At 28.0% G+C, this 19819-nt stretch overlaps 2 protein-coding genes across 2 annotated transcripts; both read left to right on the plus strand.

The window, feature by feature from the left end:
* Window positions 1–4817: 4817 nt before the first annotated feature.
* On the plus strand, window positions 4818–7967 carry LOC132941424 (protein takeout-like). The gene is made up of 4 exons (XM_061009467.1): window positions 4818–5089; window positions 6718–7104; window positions 7205–7360; window positions 7481–7967. The coding sequence occupies exons 1-4, from the start codon at window positions 5008–5010 to the stop codon at window positions 7630–7632; spliced, it is 777 nt and encodes a 258-aa protein (XP_060865450.1). The 5' UTR covers window positions 4818–5007; the 3' UTR covers window positions 7633–7967.
* A 6853-nt stretch (window positions 7968–14820) lies between these two features.
* On the plus strand, window positions 14821–16985 carry LOC132941662 (protein takeout-like). The gene is made up of 4 exons (XM_061009806.1): window positions 14821–15085; window positions 15731–16117; window positions 16223–16378; window positions 16519–16985. Exons 1-4 carry the CDS (start codon window positions 15004–15006, stop codon window positions 16668–16670), a joined length of 777 nt encoding a protein of 258 aa, XP_060865789.1. The 5' UTR covers window positions 14821–15003; the 3' UTR covers window positions 16671–16985.
* The last annotated feature ends 2834 nt before the right edge of the window (window positions 16986–19819 follow it).

Consider the following 19819-nt stretch of genomic DNA (forward strand, 5'->3'; position numbering starts at 1 on the left):
CAATATTCGTATTCCTCTCTCTGACTCTATCACTCTGACTCTCTCTCTCTCTTTCCCCCTGCACTGTTGTCCATAGAGAGTCTCGTTTGCACTTCCTTAAGAATTCAATGTAAAACCTATCTGCCGGTAGTTTTTATTATAGGTTATTATTTTTATTATGCTCGTAGTTATCTGATCGAAATACATCCTTGAAACTTTAACAAGTTTGATCATGTTATAGACCAGTCAAACGGGTAGTTGTCGGTAATTTAACCCGACTGCTTGCCCCCACCGCCACCCCTGCTCACAGCGTGAATTCGAAAAGCGCTTGGAAGTTTAAAAATCCTACGGTACCTATATTGCAGTATTATAAATAAAAGTCTCGTGTTGTAATTAATGTACCGAATACACTATACACGCACACACACAGAATTGTACTATAGCCTATAGGTATTATTCTATTATAATATATACTATACCATTATACACCAGGAAACACATGATCGTCCATAATAATATCACATACGCCCTGATGTAATACCAATTTTACTTTAAATGCATGAGAATACTTTTACTGTGGTTATCTGTTGCAATTAATATTTTATTGATGACACCAATGGCCGCGGTTCCAATGTCAACTAGTTGACAATTTGATTGACATTGAAAATGTGCCATAAACACGACTACCTAGGTACCTCATGTCTATAATAATGTATGCGATTGTTTCGATAATTTTAATTTTGATTCCGTTATTATTTTGAGTACCGACCTATTGACCTATGGACGACGTGAACTCATTGACGATAATCGTGATTGACTGAAAGTTCATAAATGTATACTTTTTTGTGGATGTTGGACAAGCAGTTCGGATAATAGGTCTATTAATAGGTCATATTGTGTGTTGTTGTACAATAATAAACACGTATGACCAATGTCATATTGAAAATTATTAATAGACAATAGTGCATATTATATATATCAACACATTTTAATGAAAATATTCAAGAACAGCTAGTATTATTTTGAAATAATAAATATTTTTCTCAGTCACCCATACAATTTTCATAATATTCATTTAATAATTAATATAAGAAAAATAAGTTAAAAATATAATATATAAATCATAAATATTGATATAAATCACATTTTTGTGAAATATCTTCTGTAAAATATGATAATACCTACTTACGACGTTTTCATCGTAGCCATTGAATTTATTATCAATATTATTTATAAAATAGGCACTTACCTATTTAATATTTATTTTACAAAACTATAGAGTATATAAGAAAATGAGGAAAATAAGTTGTTTATATTTGGGTAACTTAATAAAATAATATTTAAAAAGTACCTACAACCACCTACCATATTTTCGTAGTGCATTTTTGATTAAATTTAAATATATAAATATAATATAATATTGAATAAAATATATAGTATGAAATCAAAAACCTTGATATAGGTTCAAATGTAAAACATAGAAAGAAAATGTATTAATATATTATACAACATCAGTTTATTCCGATATCTGAGATCAAAGTTAAAATTGTCATAAAAATCAACGATACAAATATAAAATATATAAATTATTTTTAGTTGTACAAATGAATAGAATTATAATTTTTGAATTACCAAGTAACTGTCAGGGGAAAGCCTAGCCAATTTCTTGCAATTATTTGTGCTGAATAAATAAATAAAAATAGAGATGTTCTATAAAAAATTAACACTTTTTCAACATTTCAAATTATTTAATACCTAGGTATTTCTATTTCTTGAAATAAATTCCCATTACAAATTCATTCTTACGTAAAATTTAAATTTAAGCAGTATTAAATAAATAATAATCAAATTAAGTTCAAAATAATAACATCATGTCTCTAATATTAACTCTATTCCTAAGGATATTTTATAATTTATTTATGGGGGACGGAGTAGCCGAGCGGACTAGGGCGTTGGTTGCGACGCACACCGACGCCGGTTCAAAACCTCGGCCGCGGGTGGCATTTTTCTTCGGGCATGTCACGGTGTCCAGAGAGAAGTGCCACCATTCCCCACCCGGGCATGACAGATACCTACGGGTGCCCACTAAAAAATCTGTATAATAATAATAATAAAAAAAATTATTTATATTAATACTTAATTTGTTTTTGTATTAATAAGGAATAGGTACATTGAAAAATATTTTTCCAAAAACGTTGCATTTATTATATTTTTATGTTTCATAATTGTTATCATTAACTATTATAAGTCAATAGAACGTTCATTATAGAACGGTGTGCAGTGGTTCGTTGCAAATGGATTAAAATTAATCTAAATATTTTGAAAATTGCAATCTAAAAAAAAAATTGTTCCTAGGAATTTTTGGTGCATTTATATTTGTATAGGTACAACTTATGATAAATATTTTGTTTTAATTTTTATTAATAAGTATTGAAAAAATCAAATATTTAACATATTCGTTAATAAAATGTATCTGAATATTTCTTATTTTTTAATAATTTAATATTTTGTACGATTTAATTGTGCATAGAAAATAATAATTTAAGTAATTGTGTAACGTTTCATGTATCTATGATTTTTATTATTTTTTGAATTACAAGAAAATATCATTAATCGTTTGAGGAAAAGTTTGTTAATTTAATTTTTTATATCTAATTTCATCACAAATTAAACTTCAAACGATCATAAAATATTGATGTTGCTTTACGCTAAACTTTTTTTTAATTATGGCAAGAACAAAATAAATAATCAGAAATCTCGAATTATATTCGCATATCTTACTTACACAAATTAATAATTTTATGATTTTTTTACAAAAAAATAATATGCAAATGTTTTTGTCTTTGACGAATCACAAAATGTTACCAAACTTCAAGATCGTATGAAATTTTTTTTGGATCTTATAATTATTATAAAACAACATATGAGGAACCTTGCATTACATTGTCAAGCATTTTGACAGAGAAAAATATTTTATCGATTTATATGTATTGAAAAAAAGGTGGGTAAGTGGATGTCGCTCTGCTGTACAGTAGGTTACAAGTGGATCACTGTAATGGATGGTGTTAAATTTGAATTCAATGATATAATATCATTGCATGAGAAAAACGATTCTGAGCGAAAACGGTCCGTCAGCCTATGATGTTACCAAATATATTTGATGATATTATTGTGAATAAAGTAATTTATATATAACCTATTTACGTGGAGCCTTGTTTTCAATTTTCAATCCTTAGCTATAAAAGTTGAACATTTTATGAATTTTTAAATTTTAAATTTGATACATTTTGTCAAAATTCAAACTTTAAATGCTTATAAAAAAAAACTGTCATTTGTTTTAAAGTTGCACCAAAAATCAAATTCAATTTTGTGTAAAAATTCCCGTTTTCCTTAATTTTTCTTTTGTTTATATTGTCGCTTGTGAAAACTATAAATTTTACTTTTGACCCCCCCTAAGTACCAACTAGATTCACTTACCTATCAGAAAAGGTACTGTTGAAGAAAATCGAAGCATTTTTACTGCTATAAAAGGTGTCCTCAGACACAAAAATAAAAAAATAAAAAAAAAAAACACACATCATTGCAAAATTAATACATTCATCGCTCCGCTCAGAATCTAAAACTAAAACAGTCAAAATATAAAAAAAATTGTATTATTTGTATAAAATTCTAATATTAATTATTGGTGAAAATCGCATGGATCTATAAAAATTAATTTAGGAATTAGTTTCGTAAACATCCTTGTTTTTCCATAATTTTGTTTTTAGTCTTTCCAGATTATTATTTCGAAAAATACTGGTAAATACTTTTACCAGGAACCTTCAGCCCAAATAAAAGTACAAACGAGATTCAATTATTGCTATCTACAGAAACCACCCTCAATACTGAAAATTGAATCCTTTAAAAAGCGTTATTGGAAAAAAAAAACAAATACATATCATCGTAAAACTTATAATACACGTTATATACATCACGCTTAAAATCTAAAAAAATATTGTAAAATCATTAATAATTGTTTCTCTTTTTAAAATTAAATTTCTCAAAAGAACAGAATTAATCTTTTTATTAACGCTTTTATTTAATTCAGCAAATATAGTCTTAGTACTTAGTTTGATAACTATACTTACAATAACAATATAATAATTAGGTACCTACCTACTCTCTAAAATGTTATAACATTTTGTAAAGCTATTATTTACCTACCTACTAATATTGTGAGGTTAATGACTTATAATTCATGTCAAACAAATGCTTTTATTATTTTGAAACAACCTTAATGGAGATTTAAAGAAATTGTCTACTGTAGTATATTTGTTTAATTGCATAGGCACCATTATTAGTTTGAAAATATTAAGCGTGAGCAGTTTAAATTAATGTTCTACCAAGTATTTTTTTTAAAATGAACACTATGATATTGGTAATTTTAATACATGTCGATCAAACATCTAACTGTATTCGAAACAACTAACAAGTTTCACAAAAACCATTAATAACCCAATTGAGTGTTCATAAAATATATTAATAATAGTATTTACCTATATTAAATGCTTGGTTTTTTTTAATAACTATTTTCAACTATTCATAAATAGTTTGAGTACCGAATAATTAACTTATAACCACAGTATATCTACCTATTTAAAGTTGATTACATTTTTTGGGTTTATTTAATAGATTTTCAATGGATAAACTATGAAGCTACAATGATGTGCAATTTATAATTTAGTAATTGCAACGTTATTCATCATTAAAACGGAGGAAAAAAACAATGGTATATCAGTAACTGAAACCAGTTGCGGGGAGGTCAACACGGACAACCGCGTGAGTATAAAAGGTATCCGAACACAGGGTTGCGGTATCACACTTTCGACGGTTTCAGTTTCAGAAGTAACTTCGGGAATTAAGATTTTCCTTAGTTTTTTCAAAACTTACAAATAACCCAAAACAAATTTGCACTTTTACGATCCGATATCGATTTTGTTTGGAATTTTTTATTTTTTATTTTCAATCTAAATATTTCCAATTTTAAAAATGGCAAAATCGTTGCTGATCGTATCTGCTTTGTTATTGGCCGTCGTTGCTTCTGTAACCGCTGCACCCACACCGAAAAAACGTAAGTACTTTCATATTTTCATACCCTATAGAGTTTGTAGCAGCCGTATCCAAGTGAAGTTTCATTTCATGTGTTTACTTTAAAATAATGCAAAATATGGATGTGTTTTAAATCTTAATCAACATCGTTTGTTTATATTATGTTACCAAACAAATTATCACAATTTGATAAGTACTGAAATTAAAGAATTAGAAAATAACTACAATTTTTTGATGCAAGGTTGAAATTTTTATTTTATTGAAATGTTATTTTATACCTGGTAATTTTACTTTAAAATAAATTAAAAATATGGTATTTTAACTTAACAGCATTATTTATGTTAACTTTCTCATTTTAAAAATAAATATGTACGCATATATTGATAGTTGCTCATATGATTTTTCGGCATAATCAACTTTAAGACTTTTATACATATATTAATTTGGGATTTGGCCTTTATGGGACACAAATAGCAAAGCATAAATAGCGTTAAATTGAGTATTTCATAAATAATTGTTTTTATTACATTTTTAGGATCAAAACTTTGTTTGTTCCATAAATAATTTATATATTTTTACTTTTTTGACATAATTTTTGATGGAAGTTCAAGATTTATATTTTACACTGAGAAATGCTTTATAATAATTTATCAATTGTACAGGTAGCAAAATTCTATAAAATATTGTTGTTTATTAAACGTAAGATTGTTGGAACACGGGTTTTAATATTTAATACTATATTATCCTATATTATTATTAATTAATAATTAATATTTTTGACTTTCAATCTCATCCAATATCCATTATATATGCAAATATGTATTTTGATTAAAATATTAATGGCTTATGTCAATATTAATAAGTTTCACCGAAATCCATCATTAGTAGATACATCATTAAACTATTATTGATTAAAGGTGTGTATATAGTACATTTGTATAATTGTATGTATGTTAATGTGGAGTAAATCATTTCACACGATCAGTCTTAATTATTAACTTCGGCATCACTCCAAATAATAGTGATTTATCCCGGAAGGTTTAAAACATAAACAATAAAGATGGTGGCGAATAGCCAAGGCTAAAACAGTTTAGGTATTATGTGCATAGAATATGCTAGGTCGGATTGTAATTTTTTATTTTTAAGGACGTAATTTGGTTTGATATATTTATTGTCCACAAAGTAAATATTTTATAAAATATCCGAAATTATAATATTATCTAATAACTACCTATTTAATAAAAACATCAATAAATACTTTATAATTAATAGCTAATATTAATAAGGTTTACGAAATCGACCAGTGGCGTATCATGATTTCTGAAAGAGGAGGAAAAAAGAAAACGACATAGCTAAATGGGAGGGAAAAATTCAAAAATCCCCCACCCTTTCAAAGTATTTTGCTTAGGTAGTAAAATATTTAACAATAAGGAACAATGAATATAATTTGAATTGATTGAGAATTCACATCAAACACAATATTGAAGATTATCCTCTCCAAAGCCAATGGGAGGGGATCTGACCCCCACGTCACCCCCTTGTATACGCCACTGAAATCGATCTGTTATCAAATATGTTATACGCAGAATGATATATACATTAATAAAACCTAACAATATTATTACAATTGCTTTTATAATTTCGTTACAGAAATATCTTTCAATTTATGCAAGAAAAGTGATCCAAACCTTGACAAATGTTTGAAGACCTCCATCCAATCAGTCATTCCCGATTTGGCCGAAGGATACCCAAAACTGAGGATTCCGGCCATCGAACCGTTCGAGCTACCGTCTTTGGAAATCGACCAAGGCAAAGGCTCCAGCAAATCAGTCAGCATTGATCTGAAGCTTAAGGACGTCAAGATCATGGGCTTGACCAGCACAGTGATCGATTCCTTGAAAGTCGATGTTGACAATTACAAGCTCACCGGCAAGATTGGTTTCACAAAGCCACTCGAGATCAGTGGACAATACACGGTCAACGGAAAGGTGCTCGTTTTGCCGATCACCGGTAACGGACCGTGCAACATTGTCTTACGTACGTTTTTAACTTACTATTATAATATTTTCTATACGTTAATTTTTTTTTTGCAAATTCTCCTATGTTCCTAATTTTATAATTGTAATGTTTTGTGCAGACGATCCCGTATTGGAATTGAAAGAAGTATCCGGATCTCCAAGCCAGAAGAACGGCAAGACCTTCGTCCAAATCAAGAAATTTGAACTTAGGTTGGTGAGTGTCAAGAAACTGAATGTCAAGTTGGAAAACCTTTTCAATGGAAACAAACAATTAGGTAAGTTTATTATGATATTTTGTGACACACCTTAACCGTTACCTATTACATCACATTGTATAAAATTGTTAATTTTTTTTCTTGAATTAACTAACTTTGTTGTTATTGATTGTTTAACAGGAGATAGCATGAACTCCATCCTGAACGAAAACTGGGAAGTTCTTCTTGAAGAATTGAAACCAGCATTCGAAGAAGCAGTTGGAGCTATTGCACAAGATATTGTTAATAAAGCATTGCAAAAGACCGCGTATTCAGACATATTCCCTATGTAGTTCGTTGGATCGTTGTATTTGTTTTAAGTTTCCTAAACAAAAATGTTGTTATTCTTAATTTAATGCACGTCACAGTCAGTATGCACTAGAGTAGCTCTACAAAAATGTCTTAAGTGATCGACGCTAACGAGATTCTCACATATAGTGCCCACTTTCTGCTGACTTGTTATTATTTTTTATAAAACTATGACTATTAGCTCGTCTCAATATCAAATTGATGACTTGCAAATTATTTATTTGAAAAACCTAGTGTTTTTATTAACTTATTAAATGTTATTTATATGAAAAATATAAATTAAATTATTAAATTATTACCTATACGGATATACAAGTAATTATTGAGTTGAATTTATTTCCTGTGAATATATTTTTGTCCTGAAATCACCTCTGTAATAGTACCTACTACGTTTTACTTCACGTTCAATGTTAAGGTCATTACTTACTTATCAGAGTATAATATCTTTCTGTTGTTTATTACTAATTCATGTAATTGCACATCTATATGGAAACATAATATTCTAAAATTAACTACTATAAAAATGAAGCTAATTAAAATTTAAAATCTCACATATTATCTGTTTCATATTTATATAATCGTATAATGATTTCATCTTCATTTTTTGAATACAAATTGTTAACTCTGTAATGAACATTTTATTTATCATGTTAAACTGAACGTTTTGTTTTGCTATAAAATAGTAAGATACTTTAAATACTAGTAAGATTACTATAGATAGTAATTTAATTGAGCTTATAAAATATGCTGTAGAATATAGACAATTGAAACAAAAAAAATCGTTCCGATAATTAACCCTATGTTGTATATTATAGTAGTTACTTACATAACAATGATATAAATCATCCACCAACAGAGCGTCAAATTGGCGTAATCAATTTGCACGAAAATTGACCCAAAATATATTCAACATGTGTAATGTGCACCAACATTTGAAATGTGTTTGTAATTTGCACCAAAATAATGATGTGAAATTTGCAGCATCTCAGGTGACAGGTAGTAACAAATATGAATTGTAATTTACACCAAAATTCAAATCGATTATTCTTCCGATTATACTACACGTTTTGAATAAAAATATATAAAGATATGAGAAGATAATAACACAGAATATTCTATTTTAGATTCTGAGTAATTATTTCACTAACATATTCACACCGTTCTATGGCACGTCAGCATTGACTACCACTACCAACAACAATAATATATGAAAAACATGTTAAGTATCAGTACCGTAGCCAGAAAAAAATGTTGGGGGCACTTAATTTTTTTCTCTAGCCTTTGAAATGCTAGAATATCTAATTATGACCCCTTTGTTCACAAAGTGTATCTACTATTTTTATGACTATATATTTATGTTAACAATTAAGGTACCCATATTTAATATAATTATGTATTAATGTTATTGTAAGCCATAGATTAATGTATTCATTAATATAATAATATTAATATATTATCATTATACCAAAATGTGTTGTAAACAAAACATTCCATTTTTTGTCCGAACATTTTTAAAATTTACTAACAAGAATACAATATACTATATTATAAGGCTGTTGAAAGTTGATCGTTTTTTTGTGCATTTAGATCAATAAGCGGAAAAAAATATACTTCCAGAAGTCTAATTTTAATTTCGAAAAAATATAAGAATTTTTCTGCTTTTTGTCTGCTTTATGTATGTGTTTTGTAGGCAGCGAATTTTTTTTTTTTAATAATACTCTAGTATAAAAGTGAATTTAAAAAAAAAATTAATTTGGTACTATACTAATTAAACAATACTATAAATCAAAAATCCATTTCATACATAACCTAGAAAAGAGAGTAAGGAACTAAAATATGTTTTCAAAATTAAAATTTTGGTTGTGGGTGAATTTTTCTTCTGCTTTTTGGGTGTTTCGTGGTACATGGGAGTTGAACATTTTTTTTATCACAAAATAAAGTGACGTGACTGCGCGTATGTACGTTACTGACGTCCATGAATCATAGCCGTCGTTTATCTTTAATTACATAAAGCGTTGGGGGAACTCACACACACTAATGATCAGTTACTACACACACAGTCACACAGCGCTAACGATAGATGTACAATATTTCCTAAATCGGACCCCTTCTAAATGGTTCGCTTTCGACAGCTTTAACTTTTAATTCTTATCAAACATATTATGATATAATAAAAAACAAGCAAAAAAAAATTTCAGGGGGGAGGGACGTGTGGGGGCGTGCTTACCCCCTGGCCACGGCACTGTAAAGTATTATAATTATTAATAATATAATACATGCATTATGTTTGTAAAAAATAAATAAATGTAATACCTACTGTGACACTGTGAAACAACGCAATTAATATCCACAGATCAGATGTCAAACTTCAATAAAAAAAATATCGAAAAAATATCTTTTTTCATCTGAGCCCGTCTTGTTTTTATGTCAACCGACGATGAGCGTACCGACGAAATATTCGAATACTAGAAATTTAACTCATATATACATTATACACAGATGTGCATTTTGGTGAAAATTACGAACACTATTTTCAATTACCTGTGGTGAAGCAAATTCCATATTTTTTTTGGGGGGAAATACAAATTTCCTTTCAACCATGTGGAGATCCACCAAAAATATATTCATGGGACGCAGAGACCGGAGGAACACCGAAGAACCCGGCAAAACTACGATATACCAGAACACATTATCGAGTCACATAATATCACCAAAGTGATATTAATTACCAAAAATATTAATTTGTTCATATCAGTTTAAGTTTATTTTGTGTATACAATTATAAATTATAGTTTAAAAATAATTGTAAAATAGGAACGTAAAAAAATACACAAGCCAATGGTTTTTTTGTACCTATCGAGAGTTAAATGATAATAATAATAAGTAATAACAATAGTCAATAATTAAATATAAATTAAAGCTACATACGTATATAATGTATTTTGATGTATGTGGATCATTGATGCGATTATTTTAATAATAAGTTTACTGTCAATAAAATTAAATAAGTGGTTTAAGGAATATATTTTTAAAAATGAAGGACGGCAATAATTAACCGACAGTAAATAGCTTATAAAGTTATGACTATTAGGTACATGTTCACATGTTCATCTAAAATCAAAAATTGATAAATTTCATGAAATAGATATCTAAAAATTAGATAATAATTCTGGGGTAAAATATACTCATTTAGTTTTTCAATATTAAAGGTTTTATTATAATATAATACATTATGTTACTAATGTTAAAATAAAATATACGATTTGACTTTGAAAAAAAACTGGTTAGTGACTCAACTCAATGTTTAATTTGTATATGGTAAGATTTTTAATAATTATACAATATTTAAAATTATTATCTTATTAATTCACCAATATATAATAGGTACTGAATAATTATTATTCAATGAATATTAGATTCTGAGTGGTACAAATAATGTATTGATTTTATAATGATCAATCATCAATGATGAGTGTTTTTATTTATTTATATTTGTGTTTGAAGACACTTTTTCCAGTAGAAAAATGCTCCGATTATCAACTTTGAGTGAAGTTTCTGGTTTGAAATTGGATCTAGTTGGTACTTTTAGGAGGTAAAAATTGGAAAATCTCATAACTTTTTTAAATAATCAGGAAAATTAAAAACAAAAGGTGGGCAAGTGGGTACTACTCTGATGTACTGCAGTAAGGGTCGTAATAAAAGGTTGCATCCAAAAACCGCACACTTTTCATGTCGACCCTAAAAAGGTCGACGACAAAAACCGCACACTTTATCAGTCATGGTATAACTAAACTTATAGTGGGTTAAAATCGCACAGTATTTTGTGGGCTAAATAACGGATAAGATAATAAGATACTATACAATAATCATGCTAACACGTTTTAAGTCTTAATATTCTTTAGTCACGTATTTATAGCCACTCGTTATATTAACCAGCCTTGTTTCCCTAAATAGTGGTTAAAGCGTAAGTCACATAATGGAGTGTAAAAAATTGTCCGTCCAATTGAAAAACAAAAACAAGTTAGTAAATATACATAACAGTAATATTTTTGATTTTGATTAAAATATTTAGGAGCACTTTTTTTAATGTTTAAATCTTGTTTGCATAATATTGTACATATCCATTATAAAGTACTATTGTAAAGACCTTTTTGGAGGGAAAATCATAAGTGTACGGTTTTTGGATACAACAATTTTAAAAATTGTTCGGTATTAACCTACCAAAAGTGTGCGGTTTTAACCTATCAAAAGTGTGCGGTTTTGTCCTGTATTATATCTGATAATATCCATGCGAGTTCATAATTTAGATAAAAAAAGGTGGGTAACTGGGTACCTTTGCTGTATATTAGGTGTAGGGGGATTGGTGAGTCACTGTAATAAATTGGAGTGTTAAATTTGAATTCAACGTTATAAAATCATTGTATACGAAAAACGATTCTGAGCAAAGACGTCTTTTTTACTAAATACTTATAATGATATTATATTGGTTTTAAAGTGATTAAATTTACTATTAGTAGTACAGTAGATTGAATTAATTTTTTCCGAAAACATGAATTTTAAAATGTCACTGTGTGCATAAAATACAATAACAATATGCTTTAAAAGTTTCAAGTACCCACGAATAATATTTTTAAAAGACCAAAAAAATAACTAAATTTGTTATTCTTGGTTTGAATATCTAATTTCGACATAATTTGGTCTTAAAATATCTATAAATATCTATAAAAAAAAACTATGTTTATATAATATATATATTTTAGATTTATTGGTTAGAGCATGAAATACTTATAATTTAGGTACTTATAATTAAATACTTATTATGGGAAACCTTGCATTTTTACTGCCTCAAAACGTGACAACAACCAAAAAATGTTTTTTTTAAAACTTTGTTAAGTCATTGTATTCATAACTCAGATCAGAATCTAAAGTACGGAAATTTGTTAAAATGTTAGTATTATTATTAAAATAGATAATTGTTTGGTAACCTTGGATGGGTCATAGCCCATAGGTATCAATAACTTAGACCATTGCAACCAACAAAAGAATAAATAATAATTTTTATGAAAATATTGTTATTGTATGAATTGAATATTGAAGTATAAAAAGCATTTCAGAATTTCAGATAAATCATTCGAAGGGTTGTTAAAATATAGAAGGTTAACAAACGTAGAGATCTGGGGGCTGAGCCTTCTTTAATATTATAAACACATTTAACTTTTTTAATTTTGGATATCAATGATAAATATACAACATTTTTTTATTATCAGTTTGGTATAGTAAAACAAAAAATAACTGTAAGTAAACCTTTTCCACGAACAATCAAAACAGTGAAAAACTTCTATAAAAAGATTGACAGTAATTAATAGTTTTAAATATTAAACAATATTCTTATAATAATATTAAACAAACAAAAGTACATAAACAAAAATTAACACTTAAATTTAATCGTCATCCTCATTTTTTCCAATAGGAAAGTTAATAATTATATGTTGTAAACAATTTTAAAATATTTAACCATTGAGAACGAAAATTAAAATTAAAAAAAAAACGGAATAGTCATTCTGCTGTATACCTAGTAGATTTCGGGTGTGCCTCGTCATTGAGTTTAGATTACTGTATAAAAGATTTTCTTATAGCTTATTTATATTAATTTAAGTAATACGCTCGGTTGAACTGATTTTTGACAAAAGTATCGAATATATTACTGAATAGATTCTTCAATTAAGTCAATCAAGCCAAATTATTTATTCCTCCATACATTGTACTAACTATAAAAATATTTTAAACGAATTGAACAAATTAAATATACATGAAAAATTCAAATATTAATTATTTAATCATTATTATAGAAATTAATAAACAATTAGATCAAAATGTTAACTCTAGATGTAAAAAAGTATTGTGCTAATATAATATAGGATTATCTATATTATTAAACTACTGTAACAAATCTTGTACTACATATTTAAACTTTAAAATTTTATTTTATTCTTCAACGAGGTACAAAATAATAATAATTTCTACATGTTCGAGTTTTCGACGATTTTCCTCGATATTAATTGACTGATGTAAGACAAACTTTTTGATGTGAAATATGATTGCTATCGATCCGTGTAAAGAAATGTTATTATTGTATATAAATAAACCAATATTTTGAAAATTATACTGTCGATATACAAAATTTAATGTCTGGATAATGGCTAGTCTCTACGGTTTTATGACTGACGTAAAAAAACTTATTGACTTAAAACATTTTTGGTATCGATTTGTATGAAGTAATAATTGAATATAGGTTAGGTATATAAATCAAAAAGATCAAAAATACTATCAAAATTTATTATACTGTATAGATATTATATTTGCAGTTTAATGACAAGACTCTACGGTTATTCATTTTTGAAGAAAAAAAACAAAATCGATTTGATCGAAAACTAATGTTCTGTAAATACTAATATTATTTTATTATTGTTAATAGCGCTGGGAAGTTAGTTCTTTTGACTCTCTGTTACTTCAAAAAGGAATTTAGGATACAAAAAGCACACATAATTTCAAATTATATTTAATTAATATTTCCAATACATTAATCACTCCAGTTTATAAAATCTACAATGAACATTGGTCACTAATATATTTATTATCAAATATTAATTTGTATGCCATTGTATCAAATATATTTGGTATATTTTTTTGCCAGTACGGCATTACCTCCAACAATATATTAGAATATAATAATATAATGCTCAATGATTATACTAATATGTTTGCCTATAAAAAATGAATATACCTAAAATATAAAAATATAATTAAAATACGATTCATTAAACATTTGCCTTTGGTATAAATCGATAATATACATATAATGCCTCTGATAAATAAATCTATAATTTAAAATTAAAAATATTAATTTATATTACGTATGATAAATTGATATGAAAGTATATGGGACTGATACTGTCATATTAAATTGAAAAATACAATTTATTTCACCTAAAAATATTAAATTTAGAAGTTTAAGTGAATTAAAAATTTTAGAAAAAGTACGAATAATATTGTGTGATAACATTGCCCACCAGTAAAACACATATTATAAGCGTCCATGGGTGTGTCTTCAACTAGTTCCGGGGAGGTCAACATGAACAACCGGGCGAGTATAAAAGGTATCCGAACACAGGGCTGCAGCATCACATTTTCGACGGTTTCAGTTTTAGAAGTAACTTTGGAATTAAGTATTTCCTTAGTTTTTTCAAAACTTACAAATAATCCAAAATATAATTAGCACTTTTACGATCCGATATCGATTTCGTTTGGCATTTTTTTATTTTCTATAATACAATCTAAATATTTCCAATTTAAAAATGGCAAAATCGTTGCTGATCGTCTCTGCTTTATTTTTGGCCGTCGTTGCATCTGTAACCGCTGCACCCACACCGAAAAAGCGTAAGTAATTGTTTATATACACTACAATATTTGTAAGATTTCATTTGATTAGTAATATTTTTTATTATTATGTTTTATAAAATGTATAAAATTATTATATATTTATAAATTATGATTTTTCATTGAATATTTATTAAGTTCTTTAAAAATTGAATCAACGGTAAATTTAAAGTAACACGGAATAAACACTTAATTTGCTCATTTCAAAAATTAAAACGTTAATTAAGTTGCCTATAATATTTGCCTGGCTAATTAATTTAAAACTCCTATACAAAAATGTATAATTTATATTATACTATTAGAACAAAAAAACCGAGCATAATACAATTTTAATATTATAATTATTTTCGGTTTCATATACTTATATTTTAAAGTGTTTAGGTAAAACAAATTGTTTCATAAGTGATTGAAAAAAAAAGTTTTATAATTTATTACAAACATTTAATTTTCAATGTACACTTTTATTTTGGATGGTTTTATTTAGTAAAAAATATTTATGCATAACGTTAAAAAATGTTTTGAACTCGATAAATAATTTCAACGTCAATCAAATCAATATTTCGACTTAGTACGATGGTTGACTGTTATATAATTGTATTATTAAATTTTTGTTTTTCTAAAATTCTCATGATTATTTCTTTACAGAAATAGCTTTCAATCTATGCAAGAAAAGTGATCCAAACCTTGACAGATGTTTGAAGACCTCCATCCAATCAGTCATTCCGGATTTGGCCGAAGGATACCCGAAACTGAGGATTCCGGCCATCGAACCGTTCGAGTTACCGTCATTGGAAATCGAACACGGAAAGGGCTCTAGCAAAGCTGTCAGTATTGACTTGAAGTTAAAGGACGTCAAAATCATGGGTTTGACCAGCGCAGTGCTGGATTCCTTGAAAGTCGACGTGGACAACTTCAAAACGAGCGGCAAGATTAGCTTCACAAAGCCACTCGAGATCACTGGACAATACACGGTCAACGGCAAGGTGCTCGTTTTACCGATCACCGGAAACGGACCGTGTTCCATTGTCTTACGTAAGTTTTTAACTTATCATCATAATATTTTCCATATTATGATATGGTGATTTTATTTCGCTATATTATGTTCCTTTTTCTTTACGACATCTATGTTTTCCGTAGACGAACCCGTTTTGGAATTGGAAGAAATGTCCGGTACTCCATTCGAGAAGAACGGTAAGACCTTCGTTCAAATCAAGAAAGTCAACCTGAAGGTGGCGAGCGTCAAAAATCTGAATGTCAAGTTGGAAAACCTTTTCAATGGAAACAAACAATTAGGTATGTTCTCCACACTAATTTAAGAGTATTATTCTACTCAATAAGTATATTGTCATACAATTGTACAAAATACGGTTGACGAGTACTATAATACTTTTTTATTTTTTATACTAAATCCGTTGTTTTTGTTTGGACAATAGGCGATAGCATGAACTCCATCCTGAACCAAAACTGGGAAGTTCTTCTTGAAGAATTGAAACCAGCATTCGAAGAAGCGATTGGAGCTATCTCGCAAGATATCATTAACAAAGTTTTTCAAAAGACCGCGTACTCAGATATATTCCTTTTGTAATCGGCTTGGTCTGATCTTTACGGTTCATGTTTCCTAAAAAAAAAATGTTGTTTTTTAAGTTTAATATCTGTTTCCGTCAGGAAGCGCTTGAGTAGCTCTACGAAAATGTCTAAAGTGATCGACGCTAAAGAGATGCTCACATAAAGCGCACACTTTATGGATACCTGTTGTTATTTTTTATAAAACGACGACTTATGTGCACGTCTCACATAATTGGTGACGTAATATTATTTATTTGAAAAACCTAGAGTTTTTATTAAATTATTGAATATTATTTATATGAAACAAAATAAATTAATTTATTATTCAAATATATACACTGGGTTGAATTTATTTCCTGCAAAATTATATCCGACCAAAAGCATTTACCACTACCTATAATGAGTATATAGGTAGTAAACAGAAGTAAACGTTCAATCTTAAGGTCTTGTTAGTATAATACAAGGTGTTTTTATAATAATTTTTTCCTGATTTTACAATCTTAATCCTACTTCTCTACTGCACAAGGAAATGAAACTACGGACAAATGTTGCCCATGATATACCTACCAAATAAATTATTTTACATTAATACTATATTTTTATTGGTATAGTTGTGTTTATAAATATAAGTAATGGATATAGTAGAGAGAAACAACTTTATTTTAAAAAAAAAATCATGCAGGCTGCCTCGATCATGGGTTGTCATATATGACATAGCATTTTTACGCTGCACATGAATTGCGTCCCGAAATCCCTTTTCCACATGAATTGCGTCCCAAAGATATTTAACGACTACACGAATTGCGTCCCAACGTGAAAAACATTATTTTCCTTCCCATTTCATACAAACTTAGGACTGTCGATAGCAAATTACGACTATCGGTAGGTTAAAAATATTGTTTTTTTATCATTGATATGCAATTAGATGTAAGTAAAATAAAATGTGTTGGTTAATAATATAATAATAATATAATAGTTTAAAAAAAAATGTTTATATATAAAAAAAGTTATAATTATAAAATTAAAAAATTGGTAAAAACTTGAATTTTATTAGGAAGTAAAAAAAACACTAGTGGTATATAATTATTATTTTTCAAGCCATGGACTGTAAAAAATTGTGTAAACAGTTTTGGGCAACTTTTAAAAGTTCCATCCACAAATATAGTATCAACTTCACTTAAAAAATTTAAATTAGTAATTGTTGAAAAAATGATTATATTATTTTCGTTGTCATTCACTAATAAAAAATTTTCATCTCTGTTAGTCTGTATATTTTCATTCAATAAAACATTGTGTAAATCAGGTAAGTTGTCTGGAAGTTTTGGAATAGTCGATGACCGAGCGTGGTGTATATTATTACGAATTAAGGTTAAATCATAGGTCGTCAATGTTGGAATGTCTTTTGATAAAGCTCCATGAATAAGTTTTGATGGTTTATCGTAAAGTTCTTCTACAGCCTTATTTCGCTTTAAATTATTACTCAACTGTTGTCTATTAAATATTTCAACAGAATCTTTAATATGATTATGATCATTTGCACGTTCGATAATCTCATTTTCATTATTTAATTTAATGTATGACTTACACGTCTTTTTACAGCAGCTCCAACGTTGAACATCATTTTTTAACGTTTTATGATACCGAAATTTGTATTCATCAATATTAAATAATGTTTTATTTTTTTCGCTTAAAATCACCGAAGTCATTTTATAGTGTTTTTGAGTTTAAGTTTTATTTAACAGAGAATAAATGTTACACAAACGTTTCCACCAACAACACGATCGAAATCGAACTAAAATTATTATATAGGCTTTACAGTACGTTTATCGTTCATGCAACGTTGAAACAAAACCGGACGCAATTTATGCAGTAGATTAGATAATGCCGGACGCAATTCGTGTACCCGCTTATCAAATTTTTTATTTCGGGACGCAATTCGTGTGTAGCCCATTTTTAAATATAATTAAAAATAAAAATAAACAATGTTAGGTATAATTTTTTTTTATTGAAAATTGTTGTTCTATACTTTTACTTAAAGTAATAGTATTTGTATAATAGTGATGACAAATGATTAATGAATAACATTAACAATTTTATAACTTATACGATAGCGTTCGAGTATTTATTTTATACTACACTACCTAGGTACTACGGTGACACACATAAGTGATCTTGTGAACTTACTACCTTCATGCATATAACTTAAAAATTGCCTATTTTGAACTGCTTAAAAACTGTCCATTTACAATCTTCAAAAATTCAAAAAATTTTGATAAATATTTGTTTTTAAGTTATATAACGATTGTCGATAACAATACATTTGTCTATTTACAACCCACAAAACTGGATCAAAAAGAGAATAAAAGTATATAACTAAAAGTTAAAACTCAAAAATTAATTTTCAAAATCTATCTTGGAACAATTTTTTCTTTTATTTGAACATTGCGTATTTATTATTTAATAATATAGAATAATTAATAAGAATGTAATAACGTAGAAATAAGATAAAATATTAATAAATATAAATACGACTCCTGTCGATAGTTATATTAAAATAGTAAAAGTTAGAATTGTAAAATTACGCTATTACCTTCCTCCAGGTGTTCGGAGGGCTCTCGAGATCGTGTATTCGAGAATTATATCAAATACACCGTACAATATAATTGTATGGAAAAAAGCACATAGAATGTATTGACTGCAATCAACATAAAATATTATATCATATGCCTTACCTGATTCGCAGTTGTTCGTAGACAATATTGTAGGAGTTTTAGGTTTTAGATAAAATAAAGTACTACTTCAAATACACAAATTGAATTAACGAACGCACTGATTATTGCTTGCATAAGAAGTCCAGTTGTCGCTCGTTGAAATCGGTTTCTTTGGTACTTGAGAGGTTGTTACTCTGGTGGTTGGTGCTCATGCACTGGTTTAAGGGACGGACGCGAGGATGCTGACCAGAGAGTGGTGGGTGGCTTTTTTACTAAATTATCGTGGGCCTGGGAACTAAATTATTCTTTGGCGTCAGCATAAAATAAAGTCACACACATCCTACGTAATATTGTTATGAGTGCGTGTCAATATCTTAGTTGTCGTTATCAATGGTTTTATTTGATGCGACCGATTTCTACAAGCGACAGTCTGGCTGTTGTTTATTAATCTGTACAA

This window comes from Metopolophium dirhodum, chromosome 3 (genome assembly GCF_019925205.1).
Source record: "Metopolophium dirhodum isolate CAU chromosome 3, ASM1992520v1, whole genome shotgun sequence".
In the NCBI taxonomy this organism is placed as follows: domain Eukaryota; kingdom Metazoa; phylum Arthropoda; class Insecta; order Hemiptera; family Aphididae; genus Metopolophium; species Metopolophium dirhodum.

Coding starts and splice junctions, on each gene's coding strand:
- LOC132941424 (XM_061009467.1), top strand. CDS start 5,008: ATGGCAAAATCGTTGCTGATCGTATCTGCTTTGTTATTGGCCGTCGTT. Junction 5,090..6,717: donor TGCACCCACACCGAAAAAAC/GTAAGTACTTTC, acceptor ATTTCGTTACAG/AAATATCTTTCAATTTATGC. Junction 7,361..7,480: donor CAATGGAAACAAACAATTAG/GTAAGTTTATTA, acceptor ATTGTTTAACAG/GAGATAGCATGAACTCCATC.
- LOC132941662 (XM_061009806.1), top strand. CDS start 15,004: ATGGCAAAATCGTTGCTGATCGTCTCTGCTTTATTTTTGGCCGTCGTT. Junction 15,086..15,730: donor TGCACCCACACCGAAAAAGC/GTAAGTAATTGT, acceptor ATTTCTTTACAG/AAATAGCTTTCAATCTATGC. Junction 16,379..16,518: donor CAATGGAAACAAACAATTAG/GTATGTTCTCCA, acceptor TTTGGACAATAG/GCGATAGCATGAACTCCATC.